The sequence below is a fragment of the Delphinus delphis genome, chromosome 10, assembly GCF_949987515.2.
Source record: "Delphinus delphis chromosome 10, mDelDel1.2, whole genome shotgun sequence".
Taxonomy (NCBI): Eukaryota; Metazoa; Chordata; class Mammalia; order Artiodactyla; family Delphinidae; genus Delphinus; species Delphinus delphis.
The window spans coordinates 7,721,644-7,747,699 of NC_082692.2; the positions used below are offsets into that span (position 1 = coordinate 7,721,644).

Below are 26,056 nucleotides of genomic sequence, written 5' to 3' on the forward strand. Positions count from 1 at the left end.
TTATGGCTGAGTAATATTCCATTGTATATATGTGCCACATCTTCTTTATCCATTCATCTGTTGATGGACACTTAGGTTGCTTCCATCTCCTGGCTGTTGTAAATAGAGCTGCAATGAACATTTTGGTACATGACTCTTTTTGAATTATGGTGTTCTCAGGGTATATGCCCAGTAGTGGGATTGCTGGGTCGTATGGTAGTTCTATTTGTAGTTTTTTAAGGAACCTCCATACTGTTCTCCATGGTGGCTGTATCAATTTACATTCCCACCAACACTGCAAGAGTGTTCCCTTTTCTCCACACCCTCTCCAGCATTTATTGTTTCTAGAGTTTTTGATGATGGCCGTTCTGACTGGTATGAGGTGATACCTCATTGTAGCTTTGATTTGCATTTCTCTAATGATTAATGATGTTGAGCATTCTTTCATGTGTTTGTTGGCAGTCTGTATATCTTCTTTGAAGAAATGTCTATGTAGGTCTTCTGCCCATTTTTGGATTGGGTTGTTTGTTTTTTTGTTATTGAGCTGCATGAGCTGCTTATAAATTTTGGAGATTAATCCTTTGTCAGTTGCTTCATTTGCAAATATTTTCTCCCATTCTGAGGGTTGTCTTTTGGTCTTGTTTATGGTTTCCTTTGCTGTGCAAAAGCTTTGAAGTTTCATTAGGTCCCATTTGTTTATTTTTGTTTTTATTTCCATTTCTCTAGGAGGAGGGTCAGAAAGGATCTTGCTGTGAGTTATGTCATAGAGTGTTCTGCCTATGTTTTCCTCTAAGAGTTTGATAGTTTCTGGCCTTACATTTAGGTCTTTAATCCATTTTGAGCTTATTTTTGTGTATGATGTTAGGGAGTGTTCTAATTTCATTCTTTTACATGTAGCTGTCCAGTTTTCCCAGCACCACTTATTGAAGAGGCTGTCTTTTCTGCACTGTATATTCTTGCCTCCTTTATCAAAGATAAGGTGACCATATGTGTTTGGGTTTATCTCTGGGCTTTCTATCGTGTTCCATTGATCTATATTTCTGTTTTTGTACCAGTACCAGACTGTCTTGATTACTGTAGCTTTGTAGTATGGGATTTATTCCAGGAATGCAAGGATTCTTCAATATATGCAAATTAATCAACGTGATACACCATATTAACAAATTGAAGGAGAAAAACCATATGATCATCTCAATAGATGCAGAGAAAGCTTTCGACAAAATTCAACACCCATTTATGATAAAAACTCTCCAGAAAGTAGTCATAGAGGGAACTTTCCTCAACATAATAAAGGCCATATATGACAAACCCACAGCCAACATCGTCCTCAATGGTGAAAAACTGAAACCATTTCCACTAAGATCAGGAACAAGACAAGGTTGCCCACTCTCACCACTCTTATTCAACATAGTATTGGAAGTTTTAGCCACAGCAGTCAGAGAAGAAAAGGAAATAAAAGGAATCCAAATCGGAAAAGGAGAAGTAAATCTGTCACTGTTTGCAGATGGCATGATACTATACATAGGGAAACCTAAAGATGCTTCCTACCTGCTCTTGCTGCAAGTTCCTGGTAGAACTCCCAGCCAGAGTTCACATATCAATTCCCTTTGTTGAGAAAACACCCTCAGTGTCTGGAGAGTATTTGTTCCCAGCAAGAGTCGGGCAACTCTTTTTTCCCACCACCTACCTCACTCTTGTTGGCCCATGTCTCAAGATTACATGTTCAGATTTGGGGCAAAACGGGGTAAAGGGGACATTGTTTTCACATCCTACAATTTCTATACCCCTTTCTCTCAAGGAAGAGGGTCAGATGTTTATCTGTTTGCTTTTTTTTATTTTATAAAAAAAATAGATGTAGAACCTGAGCTATGGGCCTTCAAATCACTATTAAGCAGAGGTCATTTTTTTCAATTGAAATATCAATACATTTGGCACATAATGTTGTGTAAGTTTAAGGTGCACAATATGGTGATTTGATACATTTATATATTGCAGTGTGATTGCCACTGGAGCTCTGGCTAGCACCTCTGTCCCATCACCTAATGATTCAACGCATGAATTTGGGTGGAACACAGTTTCATCCAAAACAGTCTTTCTCCAAGAGATGATGAAAGTAAGACTGAGAGAGGGCATACCCCTTGCCCAAGTTCACAGTGAAGACGTAAAAGAACAAGGATTTGAAGCCACATGTGTTTGTCCTCAAAACCTACACTCTTAGCCAGCACACCACACTGCCTCAGGTGTCAGGACAGAGAAGGCAGGACTGGCACACACTGCCTGCTGCCCTGGTCCCGCGGAAAAGTGGGCTGCTGGCCTACCTAGTAGCTTGTGCAGGGAGGATGCTCTCTCTGTATGTTCTTAATGACGCCGATGATAAGCGTGGATTACTGTTCACCTGTGGACACGCGTCAGGAAGAGAAGGCAGCAGGGCCCTTGCAGGGCAAGCCTGGCCAAGGTGGGCACAGAGCCCAAGCTTTCCAGTATTTATTAATCCACCAGGCATTTATCAGCAAGTCTCTTGGTTTATCAGAAGGGCGGAACGTTTGTCTAAGTTAATATTTCTATCCAATCTTTCTAGACCCAAAGTTTCTTGTGGGGACATCCCCAGCTACTGGGGTTCCCACTGTAGCCGTCTGTCCAGGCCCACCCCTTTGGATGCTACTTACACAACCCCCTCTACTTTGTTTGTTCATCTGGTTGTATTGGAGACATTTCCTAAGGAGGGGCTCTGGACTCACACTGTACTCTTGTGAAAAGAGCAAATGAGTGAATGAATAAAGGAATGAATGATATTAGAAATCAGACAAACATGTCTCCCTTCAGCTTTTGAAGGACTCCAGAAAGTAAGTCAAAGAGACCACAGGACATGAGCACTGATTTCCTAAGCTAATGATTTCCAATGTGATGCTTAGTACAGAAGAGCAGTAAGGAGAGTGGACACTGTCTTCGATCTGCCCGGGTTTGAATTGCATCCCCACTGCTGCCAGCACCATGTGACCTCAGCAAGTCACTTAAGATCTCTGTGAGTCAGTTTCCTCTTCTGCAAAGTAAGTAACAGGAGAGCATCTAATTCACAACGGTGTTGTAAAGATGAAGTGCGTTCACACCGATAAAGCACTCAGACTAGGGCCCAGCCCATGGCAAGATCTGTGTGTTACCTGCCACTGTACTGTTTTTATTTTTACAATGAATGCTTCAGGTAGAGCTGCTTGTGAACCACACTCACCGTGTGGCTCTCCTGAAATGCCTCATGGGCTTTAGCACAGGAGTAGGAGGTGCCCAATAATGCCATGACAGTAATATCAATAATCACAACCAGAGCGACAGCTGTGCGGCAGGCACTGTGTACCATGCGTTCCACATGCATTCTCTGAAACCTCCAGCAGCCGTGCAGGATAGTCATTTAATCCCTGTTTCCCAGAAGAAAGGATTGAAGCTTGAAGATTCAAAAGATTGAAGAGGGGAAAGAATGTCTTGCCTAAGGCTACATCATCAGAAGGTAGAGTTGGAATTCTCACCAGAATTGTCTGAAAGATCATACAATTGTACTGCTTTAGGCTAACTTCTCATTTAAAATCATTTAAATTAGAGATGAAGATAATAATTGTATTCATCTCTTTCCCAGCATCCAGTATGTGCAGGACACGGTAGAGGCTTTCCATGCAATTATTCAATTCTTACAAGGACCCTCTGAAGGAGTAAAGATTATTATTCACACTTTACAGAGTGTGATGGTTAATTTCAGAGGTCAGCATGGCTAGGCTCTGGTGCCCAGTTACTTGATCAAACCCAGTTTAGATGTTGCTGTGAAAGGATTTATAGATGGGATTGATTACTGATATAATTAAATCAATTGACTTTGCTTAATGGAAATTATCCTTCGTGCTGTGGGTGGGCTGCATCCAGTCAGTTGAAGCACTGATTTTGATCCGAGGAGAGAGGGTGAGACAGGATTCATGGGGCCGCCTAGACCCAAGAGGTGGGAGCCAGTCTCTGAGCAATTTTAAGAGGGAGAAACGTAAGCGACCACATTTTTCTCAAAGCAAGGTTAAAACTGGGGCAAGATCAAACTTGCTCAAGCATTCTGCCCAGTAACTGTATTTGCACCGCAAAGAGACAATCATCAGTCCTAGAGAAAGGGCGCTGGGAGCTGGGGTAGGGGGACGGGCAGTGCATACCTTGGGAATGTACCCTCCTCTCCGCTCCCTCAGGGCTCGCAGGGGACCAGAGTCCGAATGCTCCTGGATCAACGTGAATGTCTGAATTATCGAGGCAGTCCGCCCCAAAATCCGTTTAGTTAGCTAGTTAGGGGACTTCCCTGGTGGTCCAGTGGGTAAGCCTCCACGCTCCCAATGCAGGGGGCCCGTGTTCAATCCCTGGTTGGAGAACTAGATCCCGCATGCCGCAAATAAGAGTTACCATGCCGCAACTAAGGGTTCGCACGCCGCAACGAAGTTCCCTCGTGCCGCAGCTAAGACCCAGCGCAGCCAAAATAAATCAAGCAATCAATCAATAAAAATAAATAAATAAATATTAAAAATAAGTTAGCTAATTAGAACTGCTCCTCGGGATGGCATTCCAGACTAAGACTGAGATCATGATGGCAGCTCCAGGGCTACCCAAGGCCAGCTCATCTCCATGTTGATGACTAATGGTTTTTTACTCCATAGCCAGTCTCAGTGTTGGGATTTTACTGCAAAGATGTGGGGTTCTGGAAAGTTCTGAGATTGTACCACTAATGCCTGGGGGGAGGGTTACCAAGGAAGGGAAGATGAAGGAGGGAGTTGGCCCAGAGATAAACCTATAAGGGGTGTGTGTGTGTCTGAATGTCTGTCTATCTTTCATCTAGGCTCCTCTGACTTCAGAATCTTGCTCAAATTTACACAGTAAGTGCAGGAACCAGAACTCTGCTCTTCTTACTAGAGCAAACCCAGTAATAGGATTGTGCGCGTGCGTGTGCGCGTGTGTGTGTTCACCTTATCCCAAACTCTTCTGGAATGTTATCAAATCGATTATCAATGGATGCCACAATTAATGAAAGAACACTTACCCTTATTCTCTTTCTGGACACAGAGGACCTGAGGTCAGTTTTTCACTTAGTGGCAGATTAAAGCTGTCGATGTTTAAGCTCCCCTAACAGTGTGGAACTTAAGCCAGTTGGCACTTGGGGCACTCAGGGCTCGTGCTGGCAACGTGGCGGCAGAACTGGATGCTCCAACAGCAATGCTGGGATGGTCTGAAAGCCAGGCTGCACCCCTAAGTGTTTCTTCCTGCACAGTAAGGGTCCAAGCTCAGCTTTTGCTTGAATAAAAGCTGCTGATTCGATTTTTAAGATACATTTTACTTTGGAATAATTCTAAATGTACAGAAAATTTGCAAAGATATTACAAAGGGTTCCTATATACCTCCCATCGGTTTTCGTTTCTCCTGATGGTATCATCTCTCGTTACCTTTGTGGTATGTTTGTCAAAGCTTAGATATCGACGTCAATACATTACTAATAACTAAACTCCAGGCTTTATTTGGATTTCACCAGTTTTCCCATTAATGTCCTTTTCTGTTCCAGGATCCGGCTCATGATACCTCATTCACTTAGTTGTCCTGTGTCCTTAGTACCTCTGGTCTATGACAGTTTCTATCTTGCATTTTTTGCCTTGACTGTTTTGAGGAAGACTGGACAGATGGTTTCTAGAATGGATCTCAGTTGGGGTGTATCTGATGTATTTTCTCAAGTTCATAATGCGATTATGAGTTTGGGGGGAAGAATACCACAGAGGTGAAATGCCCTTCTCATCACATCCTACCTGGGGGTCTCTGACGTCCACAAGATGCCATTGAGGTGTTGACTTTGATCACTTGGTCAAGGTCATGTTTGCCAGATTTCTCCGCATTAAAGTAACAGTTTTTGTCTTTCCGTTTGCTGTTGTTTGGCAGTGAGTTACCAAATCCAGCCTACCCTCAGGGGTGGGGGACTTACCTGAGGTAATTCCTTTACCTCCTGAGGCAGGAGTAATTTGATTTGTTTTTTTGAAAACTGAGGATCACTCTGCTATATCCGACCTCGTTTATAATTTGCCATTTCTTTATATTATGTTAGGGAGAATGTGTCTATCATCTTATAGCTGATTTAGGGATTAAATCAGGGACATGGGACATGGGAAGAACAGGAAATACACCGATGAACAAAGTGGATGGTGAGGCAGGCGAAATGAGGTTTATGCTCACATATGAAATCACTGTGGAACATGCTCTGAATTGAAGCAGTTTCATCTAAAAAACTTGAAATGATATCATCTATCTTCTTGAGTAATTGTGAGAATTAAGTTGTACAAGGAACCTGGAAGTACTGAGCACAGTGTTTGGTATACAGTAGATACTCAATAAAGGTTAGTTGCCTTCCTTCAAGAAGAAAATGACATAATGTAGTTTTCAGGAGCATGGATCCTGGCTCCTGGCCCCAAACTGCCTGCTTTTGAGACTTGGTTCTCCTGCTTCAAGCTGTGTGACCTTGGGCCAGTTACTTAACCTCTCAGTGCCTCAGCTTTTTCTTGGGCAAAAGGGAGATAATAATAATATTCCTCTGTTGGTGGCAATGTTAATTGATGCAGCCACTATGGAGAACAGTATGGAGTTACCTTAAAAAACTAAAAATAGAGTTACCATATGATCCAGCAATTCCACTTCTGAGCATATTTCCAGAAAAGATAAAAACTTTAATTTGAAAAGATCCGTGCACTCAAATGTTCATACCAGCACTATTTTTTTTGTGTGTGCGGTACATGGGCCTCTCACTGTTGTGGCCTCTCCCGTTGCGGAGCGCAGGCTCCGGACGCTCAGGCTCAGCGGCCATGGCTCACGGGCCCAGCCACTCCACGGCATGTGGGATCTTCCCGGACCGGGGCACGAACCCATGTCCCCTGCATTGGCAGGCGGACTCTCAACCACCGCCAGCAGGGAAGCCCCCGATACAAGCACTATTAATAATAGCCAAGACATGGAAGCAACCTAAATGTCCATCAACAGAGGAATGGATAAAGAAGATGTGGTACATATATACAATGGAATATTACTCAGCCATAAAAAAGAATAAAATATTCCCATTTGCAGCAACAGGGATGGACCTAGAGATTATCATACTAAGTGAAGTAAGTCAGACAGAGAAAGACAAATATGTGATCTTGCTTATATGTGGAATCTAAAATATGACACAAATGAACTTATTTACAAAACAGAAATAGACTCACAGACATAAAAAACAAACTTACGGTTACCAAAGGGCAAGGAGGGGAGGGATAAATTAGGAATTTGGGATTAGCAGATATACACTACTATATGTAAAATAGATAAACAACAAGAGCCTACTGCATAGCACAGGGAACTGTATTAAGTATCTTGGAATAACCTATAGTAGAAAAGAATCTGAAAAAGAATATATATATACACACATATATATATATATAACTGAATCACACCTGAGACTAACACATTGTAAATCAACTATGCTTCAGTAAAAAAAAAATTAGTATCCCTCTCATGAAGAATAGTCGATATGAGTTTTAAATGATTTATTGTATGTAAAGGGCATAGAACAGTGCCTGGCACATTTGCAAATATTCCATATCATTCAATACATTCATAGCTTGGGCATCAGGAGAAAAATACAATATGCATTATTTTAATATTTAACCATTCTCTGGATTACTATATCCCACTTTTTTTCTGTCAGATTTGTCCTCAGCATTATTGGGGTATCACTAAGATACAATAAACTGTCCATACATGTACAAGTGAAAATTTTTGACACATTAATATATCTGTAAAGCCATCAGTACAATCAAAATACTGAACACGTCCATTAGGCCCCCAAAGTTTTCTTATGTCTCTTTATAATTCCTCTCTTTTTTGCTTCCTGTTCCCGGGAAACTACTGATTTGCTCTCTGTTACCATAGATTTATTTGTGTTTTCTAGATATTTCTATGAATGGAATCATATAGTAAGTACTTTCTTTTTGGGAGGTGTGGCTTCTTTCAGCCTGACTATTCTGAGGTTCGTCCATGTTGTTGCTTGTATAGATAGTTCATTCCCTTTTATCCTGAGAAGTATTCCATTATGTGGCTATATGATAATTTTTTTTTTTTTTTTTTTTTTTTTGGTACACGGGCCTCTCACTGTTGTGGCCTCTCCCATTGCGGAGCACCGGCTCCGGACGCGCAGGCCCAGCGGCCATGGCTCACGGGCCTAGCCACTCCGCTGCATGTGGGACCTTCCCGGACCAGGGCATGAACCCATGTCCCCTGCATCGGCAGATGGACTCTCAACCACTGTGCCACCAGGGAAGCCCTATATGATAATTTTTTAATCCATTCCTCTGTTTATGAACATTTGTATTATTTTATTATTTATTATTTTACTATTATTATGGTTTGCTGTTGCAGATAAAGATGCCCTGAACAGCCATGCCCAGGACTATATATGAACACATGCTTTGATTTCTCTTGAGTAAACACCGTTGATCCTCATTATTCACCGATTCTATATTTGCAAATTTGTCTACTTTCTACAATGTGTAACCCCCAAAGCAATACTTGAGGTCATAGGCCCACTTGTGCAGAGCAGCAAAACACCTGAGTTGTCAGACTTGTACGTTCCCAGCTGAGGTCGAACAAGACGATGCTCTGCCTTCTTGATTCTGCTCTAAGATGGCTGAACTGAGAATGGAGATGGGGGCGGCAGGGTGCCTCCGTGCCATCAAACGACCCCAGCTCTGGGGCCAGTCGATGGGGCTTGAATCCCCACTCAGGCTCCTATCAGTGGGGCGGCCTCAGACAAGTCACCTCACATGACAGAACTTCTGTCTGGGTGGGTTTCTGTCCCTGGCAACCACGTGATTCCTAAGCCCCTCACCAACTGGGCTGCGACTCTGACTCCAGAAGTCCTTCCTTCCTGTTGTCTCGGACCTCTGGTGTTATACTGGCCTTGCTCTTGCTGATTAAGTATTGGTGGTAGTGGTTACCAGGGGCTGGGTGGGGAGGGGATATGGGAGTTGTCGTTCAATGGGTAGAGAATTTTCGTTATGCAAGATGAGAAAGTTCTGGAGTTCTGCTGACAATATGCATATAGTTAACACTACTGTGCTGCACACTTCAAGGTGGTTATGACGGCAACGTTTATGTTATATGCTTGTATGCCACAATAAAATTTAAAAAAATGCTTTAACAAGTCTTCAGCGCCAGTGATTAGGGGTAAAACATGAATTTTCCAGGTTTCAGATCTCGGTATCAGAGACCGGAAGGGGATTCTGTGTTAAATTTTCCTGGGTCAGCATGTGCCCCTGATTCAAAACTACTCTTCTATTCAGCTAATTTGACAGAAATGCAAGAACGTGTCAAATACGGAAGGACAGAAGTAGGGGACTTGGGGGGGGGAAGAGGGATGAAAATATCAGCAATGGCCTTCACAGTGGGGACAATGGGTAAGTGCTTGGAAATACGCTGATGGATTGGGTTAACTCTTGTTTTTATGAGAAATACCTACTTACAGAAGATAACTAAGGATTTAGAGGACAGTCATAAATACAAATGTTATTAGAATTAGATGCCCTTAACAAGAGTTTTGAATAAACCTGTCAGTTTTGGTCACAAAGTTTCCAAAATTGTCTTTGTTTGGCTTTGGATGTATTTACCTACTCCTGCTAAGACTAGCCCGAATACTGTATAAAAAAATAAATAAAATAAAATTCAAAACCTAAAAAAAAAAAAAGCACTAGCCAGAATAAGTGTTATCACATTGGACTTCAAAGTGCAAATATGTTATCAGCCTCTTTTAAAAGCACAAATATTATCTTTAGCTTAGGTTTCTAAGGGTAGAAACTGAACCGAAGACCAATCTCATGAAGTTAAGATAATCTTGTGTAATCTGTCCTTCAGTTGAATAGGCGTATAGAAGCACTTGTAAAATGCTGTTTCCGGGCTTCCCTGGTGGTGCAGTGGTTGAGAGTCCACCTGCCTATGCAGGGGACACGGGTTCGTGCCCCGGTCCAGGAAGATCCCACATGCCGCGGAGCGGCTGGGCCCGTGAGCCATGGCCGCTGAGCCTGCGCGTCCGGAGCCTGTGCTCCGCAACGGGAGAGGCCACAACAGTGAGAGGCCCGCGTACCGCAAAAAAAAAAAAAAAAAAAAAAAATGCTGTTTCCTGAAATCCTTATCGAAAGGAAGGAAACATTTTTGGAAGCAGCACATTGCCTGGATCAGCCCTGACCAGCTGCCCCTCCTGGCTGTGGTGCTCACGGCTGTTTCCTTCTCTGAATGGCATCCTGCTTTCCTCTGTAAAATGACAGCAGGTGATGAGATGACCTCTAAGCTTCTTCCCAGTTCTGTCACTGGACAGTTCTCTTATGTGACCGTTTAACTTTCCTGGAAAAAAAAAAAAGAATTAAAAATTTGATACTCAAATTACATGAGAAGAATTAAAATTAAATGATTTGATTTTGATTTGAGTGTGCCTAGGATATTGGGGAAATTTTTATTTTTAGGACTGATATCTAATTCTGCAAATGAATAATAGAAGTGATGGCACACAACCATGGTGCATCCTACTGCCTTCATATGCTCTACAGGCTGCTCAGCTGTCCCTGCCGGAACATAGCAAAGAATCCCCAAGAGTACTCCGTGCTCCAGACCTTGCTTGCTTTGCTTCCATCTAATCTAACCTGTCTCTTGTCCCATTTTTTCAGAACCTTCGTTAAATGTCATTGTTTCCAATGACTTTTCTTTTCTGTCTGCGCCACGCAGCATGCGGGATCTTGGTTCTCCCGACCAGGGATCGAACCATCCGTGTCCCCGGCATTGGGAGCGTGGAGTCATAACCACTAGCCTGCTAGGGAAGTCCCCCAATGACTTAATGAGATGTATAGAAGTTATTGCTATGGCGTTTTTCTGGAATAACTCACCAAAACAATTTGCTTGCTTAAGAGACATCTTAAATGTCCTTATGGAAACCGCGGCTGGCTGGTTGGGTTGGGACCTTGAGGTCTGGGAAGTTCTTCGGGGTCGCTCACATGCCACATTGAGCCCTCCTCCTGTGTCTTCAAAGACGTGTTCTTCCCTCCGAGTTGCTCCCAGTCTATTGGGGAATAAAATGCTGTATTGGCACAAAAATTCTCCCTTCCTTCCATGCACAAGATTTTCCACCTTGTCCAGCTATGCTGTACAGGGCCAGTGTGTGGCAGCACCACGTTTTGCCAGAGTTTGAGAAACAGTGGAGTCAGGCAAAGCAGCGTGCTCTGAATTTCCGGTTCTCTGGAGGTGCAGGTGAGCCTCTAAAAATGACCGTCTGCAACTCAGCAGTTAGCAGTTTTAGTAGTCAGTAGTTTTCTGTGTGCCAAGGTCTGAGCAAATTGCATTCCACTTATTAACCCATATTCGTCCGCCAAACAAACTTACTGGTATTTTCTTTATTTGACAGATGACAAAACTGAAACAGAAAAACAAAGCCCCTTGCCCAAGCTCATACCGCTAGGAACAGCAAAACCAAGATCCCAACCCACCCAAGTCTCTCTCTCTTTTTCTTTTTGTAATAACTTTTTTTAAGCGAGCATTATACATTTTTATTATTTTTTATTATTTTTTTAAATTTTAACTCTATTTTTTATACAGCAGGTTCTTATTAGTCATCCATTTTATACACATCAGTGTATACATGTCAATCCCAATCGCCCGATTCATCCCACCACCATCCCCACCCCCTGCCACTTTCCCCCCTTGGTGTCCATACGTTTGTTCTCTACATCTGTGTCTCTATTTCTGCCCTGCAAACCAGTCTATCTGTACCATTTTTCTAGGTTCCACATATATGCATTAATATACAATATTTGTTTTTCTCTTTCTGACGTACTTCACTCTGTATGACAGTCTCTAGATCCATCCACGTCTCTACAAATGACCCAATTTCATTCCATTTTATGGCTAATATTCCATTGTATATATGCACCACATCTTCTTTATCCATTCGTCTGTTGATGGGCATTTAGGTTGCTTCCATGACCTACCTATTGTAAATAGTGCTGCAATGAACATTGGGGTGCAGGTGTCTTTTTGAATTATGGTTTTCTCTGGGTATATGCCTAGTAGTGGGATTGCTGGGTCATATGGTAATTCTATTTTTAGTTTTTTGAGGAACCTCCAAACTGTTCTCCATAGTGGCTGTATCAACTTACTTTCCCACCAACAGTGCAAGAGGGTTCCCTTTTCTCCACACCCTCTCCTGCATTTGTTGTTTGTAGATTTCTCTCTTTAAAGCACATGCTTTGCTACTAAATAGGATGTCATTCTAGCATTCGTGAGGAAATCTAGAAAATACAGGAAAAAGTGGTAAAGTTGTACAAAGTCCACAGTAGAAAATATACTGGTTTGCAGAGACATCAGTAGTTATAGGGGAGGGATCAAGAAATCTTTTCTGTCAAGAGCCAAAGAGTAAATATTCTAGTCTTGGGTGGCCAGATGGTTTCTGTTACAACTGGTCAGCTCTGCTGTTGCCATGGGAAAGCAGCTATGGACAATCTGTAAACCAATGGCTATGTTCCAATGGCATTGTATTTATGGACACTGAAATGTGAATTTCATGTATCATGAAATATTCTTTTTCTTCAAATTTCCTTTCAGCCATTCAAAAATGTACAACAGTTCTTAGCTCACAGGCTGTACAGAAACATGTGGCAGGTGGATTGGCCCACACCCATGATGCCCATTGTAGTTTTGTCCACCCCTGGTATAGAGGGAAGAAAAATGACTAGACTTAATTTAATGATGACCGCCTAACATCAGCGAGGTGCCAAAACTCCAGTGATCAGTAGACAGAAATCGCTCTCCATAGGCTAGTGGTGGGGCAAACAGACAAGCAAAGAGAGGGGCACCAGGTCCTAGTAGAACAGGTGGAAGGGCTCCTAACCCAGACTTGGGAGGGCAGGGAAGGGGTGCCACATGGGGGGCCTGATGGACGGGACGAACTCATCAAGAAAAGGGGGGGAGCGCATATTCCAGGTACAATATTCTCGACCCTATTAGGGTTGAGACCTCATGCTACCGTGAACTCATTATTGACCCTCAGGCAAGTCAGTGCATGTGTGGGCTTCAATCTCCTCTTGTGCAAAGTGGGTGTAAGGTCAATGCTCACCTCCTAGGTTGTCAGTGAGAAAATGGAGCCAAGAGGGCGATAGAACATCAGTGACAGTTCGTTTTCAAGATGCTCCATTTGTGACTTGAGCGAGCTGGTCTGAAAAAGCTGCAAGATTCCTTCCAATCCCACGTCTCTGAATTCTTGATTTTTATCTTTAGGTAAAGAGAAACCCTGCTTTCAGCAATTCTGGGAGCTGTCAACATTAATATCAGTCACTGCTGGTGGTGACCTGCCTCACAACAACAACATTTGTGACCTGCCTCACAACAACAACATTTTGGGGATGTGGCCCCAAATTGAAGAAATATACCGTCCCTTGTGGTCAAACATGATGTCGGTGATGGTGAGGGTGTCCCTCTCCGGGGTAAAAGGGCTGTAAGACGGACACACGTTCTACCCCCACCCCCCGGGGGAACACCTTGAGTCGGCAGCCGTGACAGATTTGTTAGGGTCTTAACTTGAGATTGACCTGGACCAAGGTGCCTAACACTGCTCAGCTGTTGCTCCGTTGGCCCCAGTGGCTCATGTTCTCAGATCCACTCAATCCCTTCATCGTTAGAGAAGAACTTCAGCTTGTGGTTGATCCACGGTCCCTTAAGTGAGTGGCAGTATTTCTCCTCTTGCTCAAAATAAGAAGTGGGAGTAGATTCCCCAGCAGTCGGGGGATGGACCTGAAGACTGACTTCAGCAATGATATGAAGTGACAAACACAGAAGAGATGGCAGGAAACATGAAGCTGAAGGTGTTTGAGTTCGTTGTAGGGCTTATGGCCGTTTCTCTAATTCTTTTGTTCCTCTATACCAACAATTTAGTCCTGCCAAAATACCTTCCAGCGGGGAAAATCTCAAACTCTTCAGTGCTTGCAGAAGTCTGTGACATGATCATAGCAGGAAAGAAAATCTTGTATGGAAATATACCAATGACACCACTGAGAAACATAACTTGCCAACAATACTTGACCCAGAATCACTACATAATGAAACCTCTGTCCAAAGACGAAGCTGAGTTCCCTTTGGCATATGTCATGGTCATCCACAAAGACTTTGATACATTTGAGAGGCTTTTCAGGGCTATTTACATGCCTCAAAATGTCTACTGCGTTCATGTGGATGAGAAAGCCACCTCTGCTTTCAAGGATTCGGTAGGAAGGCTGCTGAGCTGCTTCGCAAATGCCTTTCTGGCTTCCAAGAGGGAGTCTGTGGTCTATGCAGGAATTTCCAGGCTCCAGGCTGACCTGAATTGCCTGCAAGACCTCATAGACTCAGAGGTTCCCTGGAAGTACGCCATCAACACGTGCGGGCAAGATTCCCCCCTGAAAACCAACAGGGAGATCGTTCAGTATATAAAAGGATTTAAAGGGAAAAACATCACCCCAGGGGTGCTGCCTCCAGCTCATATTATCAGAAGGACCAGATATGTGCACTTGGAGCAGAAATACCAATTGTTTTCCTTCATGCTGTGGACTTGGATAAGAAAAATGTCTCCTCCCCATAATCTCACCATTTACTTTGGCTCCGCCTATGTAGCCCTTACAAGAGAATTTGCTAATTTTGTTCTCCAAGACCAGAGGGCCATTGATTTACTTGGGTGGTCGAAGGACACCTACTCTCCTGATGAACATTTCTGGGTGACACTTAACAGGATTCCAGGTATGTGGAACTTGATTTCCATTCTACATAAAGTCTGGAAGTATTTGTGTGTGTGTGTGTGTGTGTGTGTGTGTGTGAGTGTGTGTGTGTGTTTTACACTTTGAAAATATCTTAAATTGCATTATATATATTCACCTATGTTTCCAGTTTTATGGACACCCTGTAGACTGTTTTGTGTGTCTGTTTCAATGGAATTCATATAACCTAAGTTACAGTTCTTACATATCAGTTCTAAGGCTCTGTCTTTGTGACTCTGAAGGACAGGCCTTTGGGGGTGAGATTCAAGGTAAACAGAACTTTGCACTTCCACATTCCGGCTTTTGCTATTCTGCTTTTATTTTTTTTTAATGTTATTTTTTCATATTTATTTAATTATTTATTTGGTTGCCTCAGGTCTTAGCTGCCGCAGGCAGGCTCCTTAGTTGCGGCTCCAGGTCTCCTTAGTTGCGGCATGCGAACTCTTAGTTGCGGCATGCGAACTCTTAGTTGCGGCATGCATGTGGGATCTAGTTTCCTGACCAGGGATTGAACCCAGGCCCCCTGCATTGGGAGCGTGGAGTCTTATCAACTGCGCCACCAGGGAAGTCCCCTCTTATTCTGCTTTTAAACAACAGAGGTAACTCCATTAACTGCCTCTACCTTAAAGAGAAGGAGAGGATTCGCATTAGTATGCTTCCAGGCAACTTTATCCTCCTGGGAATGGAGAGAGTGGTAGGAAGGGGCTGATTTGCTGGAAAACTACTGGAGGGAGGAGGTTGGAAGGAGATGGTTTTCTGGAAACATTACCTCATCTTTTTAATTGAAGTATAGTTGATTTACAACGTTGTGTTAGTTTCTGGTGTATGGCAAAGTGATTCAATTATATATATTCTTTTTCAGATTCTTTTCCATAGTTCCATAGTTTATTACAAGATGTTAAATATAGTTCCCTGTGCTATGCAGTAGGAGCTTGTTGTTTATCTATTTTATCTATAGTAGTTTGTATCTGTTAATCTCAGACTCCTAATTTATCTGTCCCCTCCCTTTCCCCTTGGTAACCGTAAGTTTTTATGTCTCTGAGTCTATTTCTGTTTTGTAAATAACCTCACTTGTATCACATTTTAGATTCCACATACGTGACATCATATGATATTCGTCTTTCTCTGTATGACTTACTTCACTTAGTATGATAATCTCTAGATCCATCCTTTTTGCTGCAAGTGGCATTATTTCATTCTTTTCTATGGCTGAGTAGTATTCCATTGTATATATGTAATCACATGTTCTTTACCCATTTATCATTTTTTAAAATAAATTTATTTATTTATTTATTATTTATTTTTGGCTGCACCAGGTCTTCATTGCTGCTAGCGGCTTCCTCTAGTTGTGGTGAGCAGGGGCTACTCTTTGTTGTGGTGCGTGGGCTTCTCATTGTGGTGGCTTCTGTTGTTGCAGGACTCGGGCTCTAGGCATGTGGGCCTCAGTAGTTGTGACTCACGGGCTCTAGAGCACAGGCTCAGTAGTTGTGGTGCACAGGCTTAGTTGCTCCGCGGCATGTGACATCTTCCCGGATCAGGGCTCGAACCCATGTCCCCTGCACTGGCAGGCAGATTCCCAACCACTGCGCCACCAGGGAAGCCCTCCATTTATGTGTTGATGGACATTTAGGTTGCTTCCATGTCTTGGCTATTGTAAATAGTGCTTCTATGAACACTGGGGTGCATATATCTTTTCAAATCAGAGTTTTTGTCTTTTCTGGATATATGCCCAGGAGTGGGATTGTAGGATCATATGGTAACTCTATTTTTAGTTTTTTAAGAAACCTCCATAATGTTTTCCACAATGACTGTACCGATTTACGTTCCCACCAACAGTGTAGGAGGGATCCCTTTTCTCCACACCCTCTCTAACATTTATTATTTGTAGACTTTTTTTAATGATGACCATTCTGACTGGTGAGAGGTGATACCTCATTGTAGTTTTGATTTGCATTCTCTAATAATTAGAAATGTTGAGCATCTTTCCATGTGCCTACTGGCCATCTGTATATCTTCTCTGGAGAAATGCCTATTTAGGTCTTCTGTCCATTTCTTGATTGGGTTGTTTGTTTTTTTTGTTACTGAGTTGTATGAGCTGTTTGTATATTTTGGAACTTAAGCCCTTGGGACTTCCCTGGTGGTCCAGTGGTTAAGACTCCACGCTCCCAGTGCAGGGGACCTGGGTTCGATCCCTGGTCAGGGAACTAGATGCCGCATACTGCAACTAAAGATCTAGTGCAGCCAAATAAATAAATTAATTTTTTAAAAAAAAGGAAATTAAGCCCTTGTTGGTCACATCATTTGCAAATATTTTCTCCCAGTTCGTAGGTTGTCTTTTTGTTTTGTTTATGGTTTCCTTTGCTGTATAAAATCTTATAAATTTGATTAAGAAATATTACCTCTATTTAATCCCCAATAGCATTTTAAGATCTAGTAGCCGTGTACTCATGTGGGCTACACTTATGTTTTTTGTTTTTTGTTTTTTGTTTTTGCTGTACGCGGGCCTCTCACTGCTGTGGCCTCTCCCGTTGCGGAGCACGGGCTCCGGACGCGCAGGCTCAGCGGCCATGGCTCACGGGCCCAGCCGCTCCGCGGCACGTGGGATCCTCCCAGACCGGGGCACAAACCCGCGTCCCCTGCATTGGCAGGCGGACTCTCAACCACTGCGCCACCAGGGAAGCCCTACACTTATGTTTTATATTTCCAGAATCTAGCACAGTGCCTGCATAAACTAAATACACAAAAAATGTTTGTGAATGAATGAATCATTTGATTGGGGTACATGAGATTTCTGTTTCTAAAGGTTTTTCAAAGCAGAGCACTTATTAGTATGTTGTTTCATTATGTGATATACTTACCGGTGATCATGAATTTTCATGTCTTGTTAAGTCATTAGTATCCATGTATATCTTAGTTACAACTTTTAATTTCTTATTAAAGGACAATGTTTCTAATTAATGGTTTGCACTATTTTCCTCAGTTCCCTTCAGTCAAAGGGAAAATGTTTCCAGAATTTAATAAAGTACTTGGCACCCTCTGGCATTTAAAATGTGCTTTATTTGATTAGTCACTCCACACAACATTCCTGTGAGGAATGAACTTCATTCGATAATATGCAAAACTGATAATGAAGCCCTGGACCAGTTAGAAAAGTGATGAGGGGGGCTTCCCTGGTGGTCCAGTGGTTAAGACTCTGTGCTTCCACTGCAGGGGGCGCAGGTTGGATCCCTGGTCGGGGAACTAAGATCCCACGTGCCTCGAGCCATGGCCAAAAAAAAAAGAAAAATTTTGAGAAGTGATGAGGTCATTCTGCAAGTAGTTTCTATGAAAATCCATCTTCCAGAATTAAAGACTGATCTACATGGGCTTCCCTGGTGGCACAGTGGTTGGGAGTCCGCCTGCCGATGCAGGGGACACGGGTTTGTGCCCCGGTCTGGGAGGATCCCACATGCCGTGGAGCAGCTGGGCCCGTGAGCCATGGCCGCTGAGCCTGTGCGTCCGGGGCCTGTGCTCCGCAGCGGGAGAGGCCACAACGGTGAGAGGCCTGCGTACCGCAAAACAAAAAACAAAAAAACAAAGACTGATCTACTAAGTAAGTTCAGGTTTTGCCAAACACAAAGCTATTTTTCTGTCTTCCATACTTTTTCAGTCTGGGCTGTTGATGGTCATCTGTTGTAAAGAAGGTCTTTCCCCATCCAGCTGGCCAAATAGAGAGTAGGCATCAGGTTCCTCGTAGACTGTGAGCTTTGAGAAGAAATGGGGATACTGCGATCCAGCACCCGGGGACCCAAAAGAGCAGGGGATCCGTTTCTTTGCACTCTGTTCTGATTGAACAGCATATTGCAATCGGAAGGAGGGGGCTAGTGTCTTGCAGCACGTAATTCTCAGTGATCAGAAGCTCAAGGTCTCCCCAGGCTGGGAACACTCGCTGTAGCAGTGACCGTGAGTTCCTGTAACTTCAAACTCAAATCAAGGACTCTGTGGGGAGCAGAGTGGAGGAAGGAAAGAGCAGAAGTCTAGACAGGTGAAGAGCCCAGTTGGCTCTGGGATTGGATCCTTGTTTTACCTTCTCCTTGTGACACCCAACCTCTCAAATCCAGCCAAAACTCAAACCTGAGGCCTTTCTGAGCAGAGACATGTTAGACTGTGAAAACCTCTGAGGTTCTTGGGCTCAGCTGCCTCCTGTTAGCCTTTGGCTTTGAAAGCCGAGGGTTGTCAGGTACCCTTTCAAGGGCAAGTGCAGCTGGAAGGGGCTTTGGGGGCACAGACTGTACTTAACGCTGAGGTGCTCTTCATCTGTCAGCTCTTTGCCTCAGCTTTGTGTGCCCCAATGATATCTAATTGACTGTTTTTTCTTGCACCTTCCTACCAGTCTATTTGCGGTGATTTTATGTTAAATAATTGCTACCCTCCTCATTTCCTCTCTTCACTCTTTTCTTCCCTGTGGCTTTCCCTCAAGGTATGAAATTAGCTCTGATGTCTCTGGCCAGCCCCCAGCTGGGTGCTTTCTGTGTGTTACTTCTGGAATCCTCCAGCTGCACCAGGAGGTCGTTGTTGGAAAAAACTCAGGCTCAGAGGTATAGGTGACGTGGTCGGCAGGAAGCCACCACTGGGGACCCCGAGGAAGAACAGGGGTTGTTTTCTCAAATTCACCCCAGAGGAAGCTGTGAGGTGTGAGATCAAATCACTGGTTCAAGGGCTCCCGGCTGTCAAGAGTGGCTTTGGCCCAACTGGAGACCTTCTGACACACAATCCAGGCTCTCTCTCACCACCCTCCTGGGCTATTTTAAGTCCTGTTGCTTCCAGCTATTTCCTGTGGCTAAAAACAAAAACAAACAAACAAACAAAAGCAGTGATGATGAGAAAACAGTGTACAGAATTTAACATAGTAAATACATAAACAAACAGAGAAAGAAGATGGAGGGAGGAGAGAGCCTGGGCAGAGAGAAAGAGCTGCAGGAGTCCAAAAAGACAAAATGTCACGTGCGCTTAAAACCAGTTTAACCCAAGCTGCTCTTTCTCTGTGACCTCTGTGGACGCTGAGAAAGTTTCCATTTGGTTTCCCTGGTTTCTTACTTGGGCACAGAGGTGATGTCATGATGAAACGAATACTTGAAAAGTGGTTTGGGTACCACGTGGCCCCAGGAATAAGACAAGCATGAGGCACAGTGCATCCACATCTGTAGAAATGGAGCCCTTTTCTTCTGCTCCCTTTCTACAGTCAGTTGTTGAGATTAAACTCTAAGCGCAATTTTCTTAATGGAATAAAAATTAGTTTATGTCCTGGAGTGAGAATTTATAAGAGTGTACGTTACATAGAAATAAGCAAGTGTAGGTTGAATTCTGGGACATCAGTGAACACCTCACCACTTACAGAGTGGCCAAGCCACAAGTCTGTGTTGGTTGCCAACTTCTTCAGAATTCTATCCTACCCAATCACTGCCTCCAACTTAGAATTTGGGGTATTAATTTTGATGTAATGTTCAGGCTGGGATAAAGGAGAATGTCTTTTTTTTTTTTTTTGGTCACTCATTACCATCCCCTTCTACTATCTTGCACAAATGGCAAGAGCGTTGTACCCAGAATTTAGAAGAATGATGAGTGGTATATTGCAAAAGGTCCTCAGGAAAGTCAGGAGGGTCCGGAGAACCAGCGTTTCCCACATGACCACCGGGAGAGTAGACATCAGATAGCACCGGGGTGATGCACAAAAAAAGATTGATTCCTGTAAAAAATGGCTAGTATTGCCCAAATCAAAAGACCCTTGAAGCATTTCAGGTGAGATGCAATTAAGGACTCCACTGCAGCAAAGTGCCAACTTGCAAACGTTCTTTACCCTGTAACTTTAAACTCAGGGAGCTGTAAATTCAGAGCAGAACAGGCAAATTATTAGAGATGCTTTTATGCGTGAAATCTCTGGAGGGATGGAATTGTGTCAAGAATGAGGAGATAGCCGAAATCAACAAAGGAAGAGTTGATGTAATCATCTGAATACATTAGGAGAAAAAGTTGTAAAAATTATTCAACTAGTTTAGAAAGCATAATTAGGCATTGATGCCACCATTTATTTATTTTATAATTTATTTTTTTAAGTATTTATTTATTTGTTTGCACCAGGTCTTAGTTGCAGCAGGCGGGCTCCTTAGTTGCAGCATGCGAACTCTTAGTTGTGGCATGCATATGGGATCTGGTTCCGTGACCGGGGATTGAACCCGGAGCCCCTTGCATTGGGAGTGTGGAGTCTTAAACACTGCACCACCAGGGAAGTCCCGAGGCCTCCATTTATTCATCCCTATAGTCGATTTCATTTGATGTGGGCAGTGGCTGCCTAGAGAGATATTACAAATAAAACAAAAATTAACAAAATTTTAGTCATCATTTTTGAAAAGATTGCTCTCGTATGACTACTGTATTGAAGAAATGATTTGTTCCAAAGAATTCTAGGTAGACACATGAAAGATAGTTAAGTAAATAGATATTTGAGTTGTTTGAATTCATTTTGGGTCCTACAGACCAGTCTGTATTCACTTGAATCATATTGTATGTAGAATCTGATTCCTAAAACAAGTAAAGTCTGACCCCTTGGTTCTGGAAAACTTCCCTAAGTCCTTTCTTATCATCATTTCCTATGCTCCTGAAGATTATGAAACAGAGTTGGCAACCTTCTTGTTAATGCATTAGTTTTCAGCTGGGGTGGGAACAAAACAACAACAAATAATAACTCCAGTCTTGGGTTCTAAGGTAATGGTGTGAAGATGATGTCCAGTGAAAACTGAGTAGCACGATGGAAAATGTTATGCTCGGGCTTCCCTGGTGGCACAGTGGTTGGGGGTCCGCCTGCCGATGCAGGGGACGCGGGTTCGTGCCCCGGTCCGGGAAGATCCCACATGCCGCGGAGCGGCTGGGCCCGTGAGCCATGGCCGCTGAGCCTGCACGTCCGGAGCCTGTGCTCCGCAATGGGAGAGGCCACAACAGTGAGAGGCCCGCGTACAGCAAAAAAAAAAAAAAAAAAAGAAAGAAAAAAAGAAAATGTTATGCTCTGACAGGAAGTGCAAAACGCAGGATGCAAACTTGCATCTCCCATGTTCTTGGTAAAATCAGAATGTGTGTATCTATGGACAAGAGGGAAATGGGAGCACAGGACATGAAAACACTGTGTTCACAAACTATCTGTAATGTTATGTTGTCTTTGTAATTAAGATGTTTTGGAAAAACTAGGTACTTTGAACGTCCCCACATCCACAGATACAAATAGAGATCACAGATGACAAAATATAAATCACAAATGTAGGAATCTCACACTAAGGTGATCAGGGAAACAGGGAATGCAAAATAGAGCACTTGATCGATAAGTGTCTGATTGCCTAGTATGTGCAGACAGTGATGGGAGCCAGAAACAGATGAGCCACCTGGGAGCCCAGCGCTGATAGCCCCTCCACGTGTGCGCACAGTGTGCTTTCACCCCTGTGCAGCTGACTACCAAATAAAACAAAACTGATCAGAGTTATCCTAGGTGTATACTACTTGGCATGGGCTCACAGAGGGAGGAGTAGGGAAGACTAAGAAGATTTCAAAGGAGAGATGGTAACTGTGTCATCTCCTTGATGTGAGTGTTGGGGGGAGGGGCTTTTGTTTATTCTTCTCTCCCAGCCCTGATCTCACGGGCCACAGGGTGAGGTGGCTTGAAGAGAGTGCGGAAACCTAACCACTAGATCACCAGGGTCAGCAGGCTTGAAACAGGACCTCAGTCCTTGTCTTCTCTGAAGAAAGAATTCAGCACAGAGACAAAAGCGTTACTAGAAGAAAAGTACGTGCAGAAAGACATGCAGGCAGGCTCAGAGGGAGAGTCACGCTTTGGGAGTGGCAGGAATTACTTATATGGGGGAAGTTTTATGGGTTCCTTCTGGCCAATCATCTTGCTTTGTCTTGCTTCGTGCCCAAACTGGGTCTGACTCAGGGCCCTCCCAACGTGCCTGCACATCTTTTAGCCAAGATATGTTCTAGTGCGAGGGTCTCTGGGAGGCTGGCAGGACATATTACGGGCTAGCGCCCCCTCCCTTTTTGTTTTTTGTTTTTTTGGCTGCATCACACAGCATGTGGGATCTTAGTTCCCCAACCAGGGATCGAACCCGTGCCCCCCTGCAGTGGAAGCGTGGAGCCCTAACCACTGGACTGCCAGGGAATTCCCACCCCCTTCCTTTTTTGACGCTAAGGAAACTTTCTGCACATGTGTAGTCACGGAGGTCTCCTTGACCTCACGAGTGAAGAATGTGGTTGTCTTATCTTTTTACTCAAGCAGAGCTCAGCTCCTCTCTGCTACTGCCTTTTTTTTTTTTTTTTTTGTCTGTATTGGGTCTTTGTTGCTGCATGCGGGCTTTCTCTAGTTGTGGCGAGCAGAGGCTACTCTTCTTCATTGTGGTGTATGGGCTTCTCACTGCGGTGGCTTCTCTTGTTGTGGAGCACGGGCTCTAGGCACGCGGGCTTCAGTAGTTGTGGCACGCGGGCTCAGGAGTTGTGTCTCACAGGCTCTAGAGCACAGGCTCAGTAGTTGTGGCGCACGGGTTTAGTTGCTCTGCAGCAGGTGGGATCTTCCTGGATCAGGGCTCGAACCCGTGTCCCCTGCATTGGCAGGCGGATTCTCAACCACTGTGCCACCAGGGAAGCCCCTCTGCTCCTGCCTTTATTTTACCTTGAAGCACCAGCATCTCAGCCTGGGGCCCAGCTATCTTCTATCTCCGCCTCATTCATTGCTGGGCAGGCCATGAACCCTTGATGCGCTTTCTCATTGTATTCTCACGACTGACCTATGAAGGTGATAAAATTATTCTCATGTTTTACAGGTAGGGAAATGGAATGGTTTATATATATGAATCTAATAGTTTGGAATGGTTTATATATATGAATCTGAGAGCCTGTCTCCTTAAGTTCTAAAACATCCCAAACTGAGATGATTCTTCTCTCCTGCCTCTCCCTGCATCCTCCCTGGGCTTGGGTGAAATAAACTTGACATTCACTAACTTCAGCTCTAGCAATTTGGGGGTTACAATGGGCTGTCAGTTTTTTGGGGGGTTGGGTTTTTTTTTTTCATTAGCCTTTATTCATCATACTGTGACCAGTTAGGTGGGGAGGTTCACTTGCTAATGTGCCTTTTTAAGGACCTTACCTCCTAGCAGAGAAAATTAAGTGCTGGAAAGAATGGCTCAACAGTTAGTCATATGCGGTGCTTTAATAGCATAGCCAGCCAATATGGAGAGGGGGGCGTGTGTGGAAAAAGGCAAGGTTAAGTGATTAATTTTTAAGCGCTAAATATTTATTGACAGAATATCTCCCCAGGCAGTGTTCACATGCTTAGAACCCACGCTTTTAACTTGGCAGTGCTGTTTAAGCAAACAAACTCAGTCAGTTGAACACAATGATTAACAGGAAGTTGGAGCTGACAGAGTTGCCAACCTTTTGGCCAGGAGAAGAGGCTGGGGTTAAAGTCTTAGAGCAATGGCTTTCAGAATAGTCAGTTCACCCCTTGGTGATTTTCCTGTAGGGAAACGTGGACACATTGGAGTCAAAACCTCCCTGAGGCAACTTGTTTTTATGTAGAAACAGGTTGCAGGAAGGGGGTGTGGGGACTGAGCAAAGCAAATCCCAAAGAGTTACTTCAGAAACGTGAGGCAGAAAGGTGGAAATGCAATGCAGTGGCAAACGAGGAGAAAAGGAAGACAGAAAGAAAGGACAAGCATGCTCAACTGGAAGGTTACGGAACAGCCGATCAGAACTGCGCCTACCAAAAGGATGGTTATGGATTCTGGAGAAAATGTAAGTTAAATCTACCTACGCTCTGATCAGATCCCAAGAGACATTTTACTCATTTCCTGGTTTTGAATGATGGGCTCTTGGAAGCAGTGTCTTTTTTTTGTGTCTCTGGTCACTGGTCTGATTTTTGTGTTTGTTTACAATCATGAGTTATGGGAGAATAAAAATTTCCTGGGAGCATCTCTGTCCAATGCTTCGCTATTAGCAGAAGCCTGTCGTCAGATTTTTAAGGGGAAGGTTTTTTACCCAACAGAGAATGCATTGAAAACTGCCCTCAGTGAATCTACCTGTTATGAGTACATAGCTCAAAGTCAGTACATAACAGAAGCACTCTCTGAAGAAGAGGCTGGCTTCCCTTTGGCTTACATGATGACCGTCCACAAAGATTTTGGCACTTTTGAGAGACTCTTCAGGGCAATTTACATGCCCCAAAATGTCTACTGTGTTCATGTGGATGAAAAGGCAACAGATCCATTTAAAGATGCAGTGAAGCAATTACTGAGCTGCTTCCCAAATGCTTTTCTGGCTTCCAAGATGGAGCCCGTGGTCTACGGTGGGATTTCCAGGCTCCAGGCTGACCTGAACTGCATCAAAGATCTTGCAGGCTCTGAGGTTCCGTGGAAATATGCCATCAACACCTGTGGGCAAGATTTCCCCCTGAAAACCAACAGGGAGATAGTTCAGTATCTGAAAGGATTTAAAGGGAAAAACATCACCCCAGGGGTGCTGCCTCCCGATCATGCTATTGGTCGGACTAAATATGTCCACCAGGAACTATTGAGCAAAAGAAATTCCTACATGATTAAAACCGCGAAATTGAAAACTCCACCTCCTCACAACATGACTATTTACTTTGGCACTGCCTACGTGGCCCTCACGAGGGAATTCGCTAATTTTGTCCTCCAAGACCAGCGGGCACTTGACTTACTGTCCTGGTCCAAGGACACCTACAGTCCTGATGAACATTTCTGGGTCACACTCAATAGGATTCCTGGTATGTATGTCTCTTAACTTTTGTTTTTATGAATAAACATTGCGTGGCCAATACGGAACGAACCACTGAAAAATAGTAAAAAAAAAATTAACATTTTTAAAGATCTTTACAGTTTCAACTATTCATTAAAAAAATCTGTACAGCAGCTCTGCTCACAGAGTGGGTGATATAACTCATCTCCATTTTACAGATGAAGAAACTGAGGCATAGTGATTAGGGCAGAGGTAGAGACTGACTGTTTGACTTGATTTTGCTGACATACCAAGCTACCTTTCTGAGCCCATAGACCCACTTCGAATATGTGCTGTAGTCTTGAGACATGGCAAGGAACTGAGGAACACTGACTGGTGAATGAAAGATTAAACACAATTCTCCTTTAAATGTGATGGTATTTAAAATCAGGCATAAATATGATAAATTTGAGCAGCAATTTGAA

The 26,056-nt window shown here is 43.6% G+C and overlaps 2 protein-coding genes across 2 annotated transcripts in view; both read left to right on the forward strand.

The window, feature by feature from the left end:
* LOC132432836 (N-acetyllactosaminide beta-1,6-N-acetylglucosaminyl-transferase-like) overlaps positions 1-26,056 on the forward strand; it is a 66,622-nt gene that overhangs the window by 22,144 nt on the left and 18,422 nt on the right. The window contains exon 2 of the mRNA XM_060023657.1: positions 13,312-14,802. Within this exon, the coding sequence (XP_059879640.1) occupies positions 13,872-14,802 (931 nt within the window). The 5' untranslated portion in view covers positions 13,312-13,871. The remainder of the gene's footprint in view (positions 1-13,311; positions 14,803-26,056) is intronic.
* Positions 24,113-26,056, forward strand: part of LOC132432835 (N-acetyllactosaminide beta-1,6-N-acetylglucosaminyl-transferase) — a 79,749-nt gene continuing 77,805 nt past the window's right edge. The window contains exon 1 of the mRNA XM_060023654.1: positions 24,113-25,620. Within this exon, the coding sequence (XP_059879637.1) occupies positions 24,696-25,620 (925 nt within the window). The 5' untranslated portion in view covers positions 24,113-24,695. The remainder of the gene's footprint in view (positions 25,621-26,056) is intronic.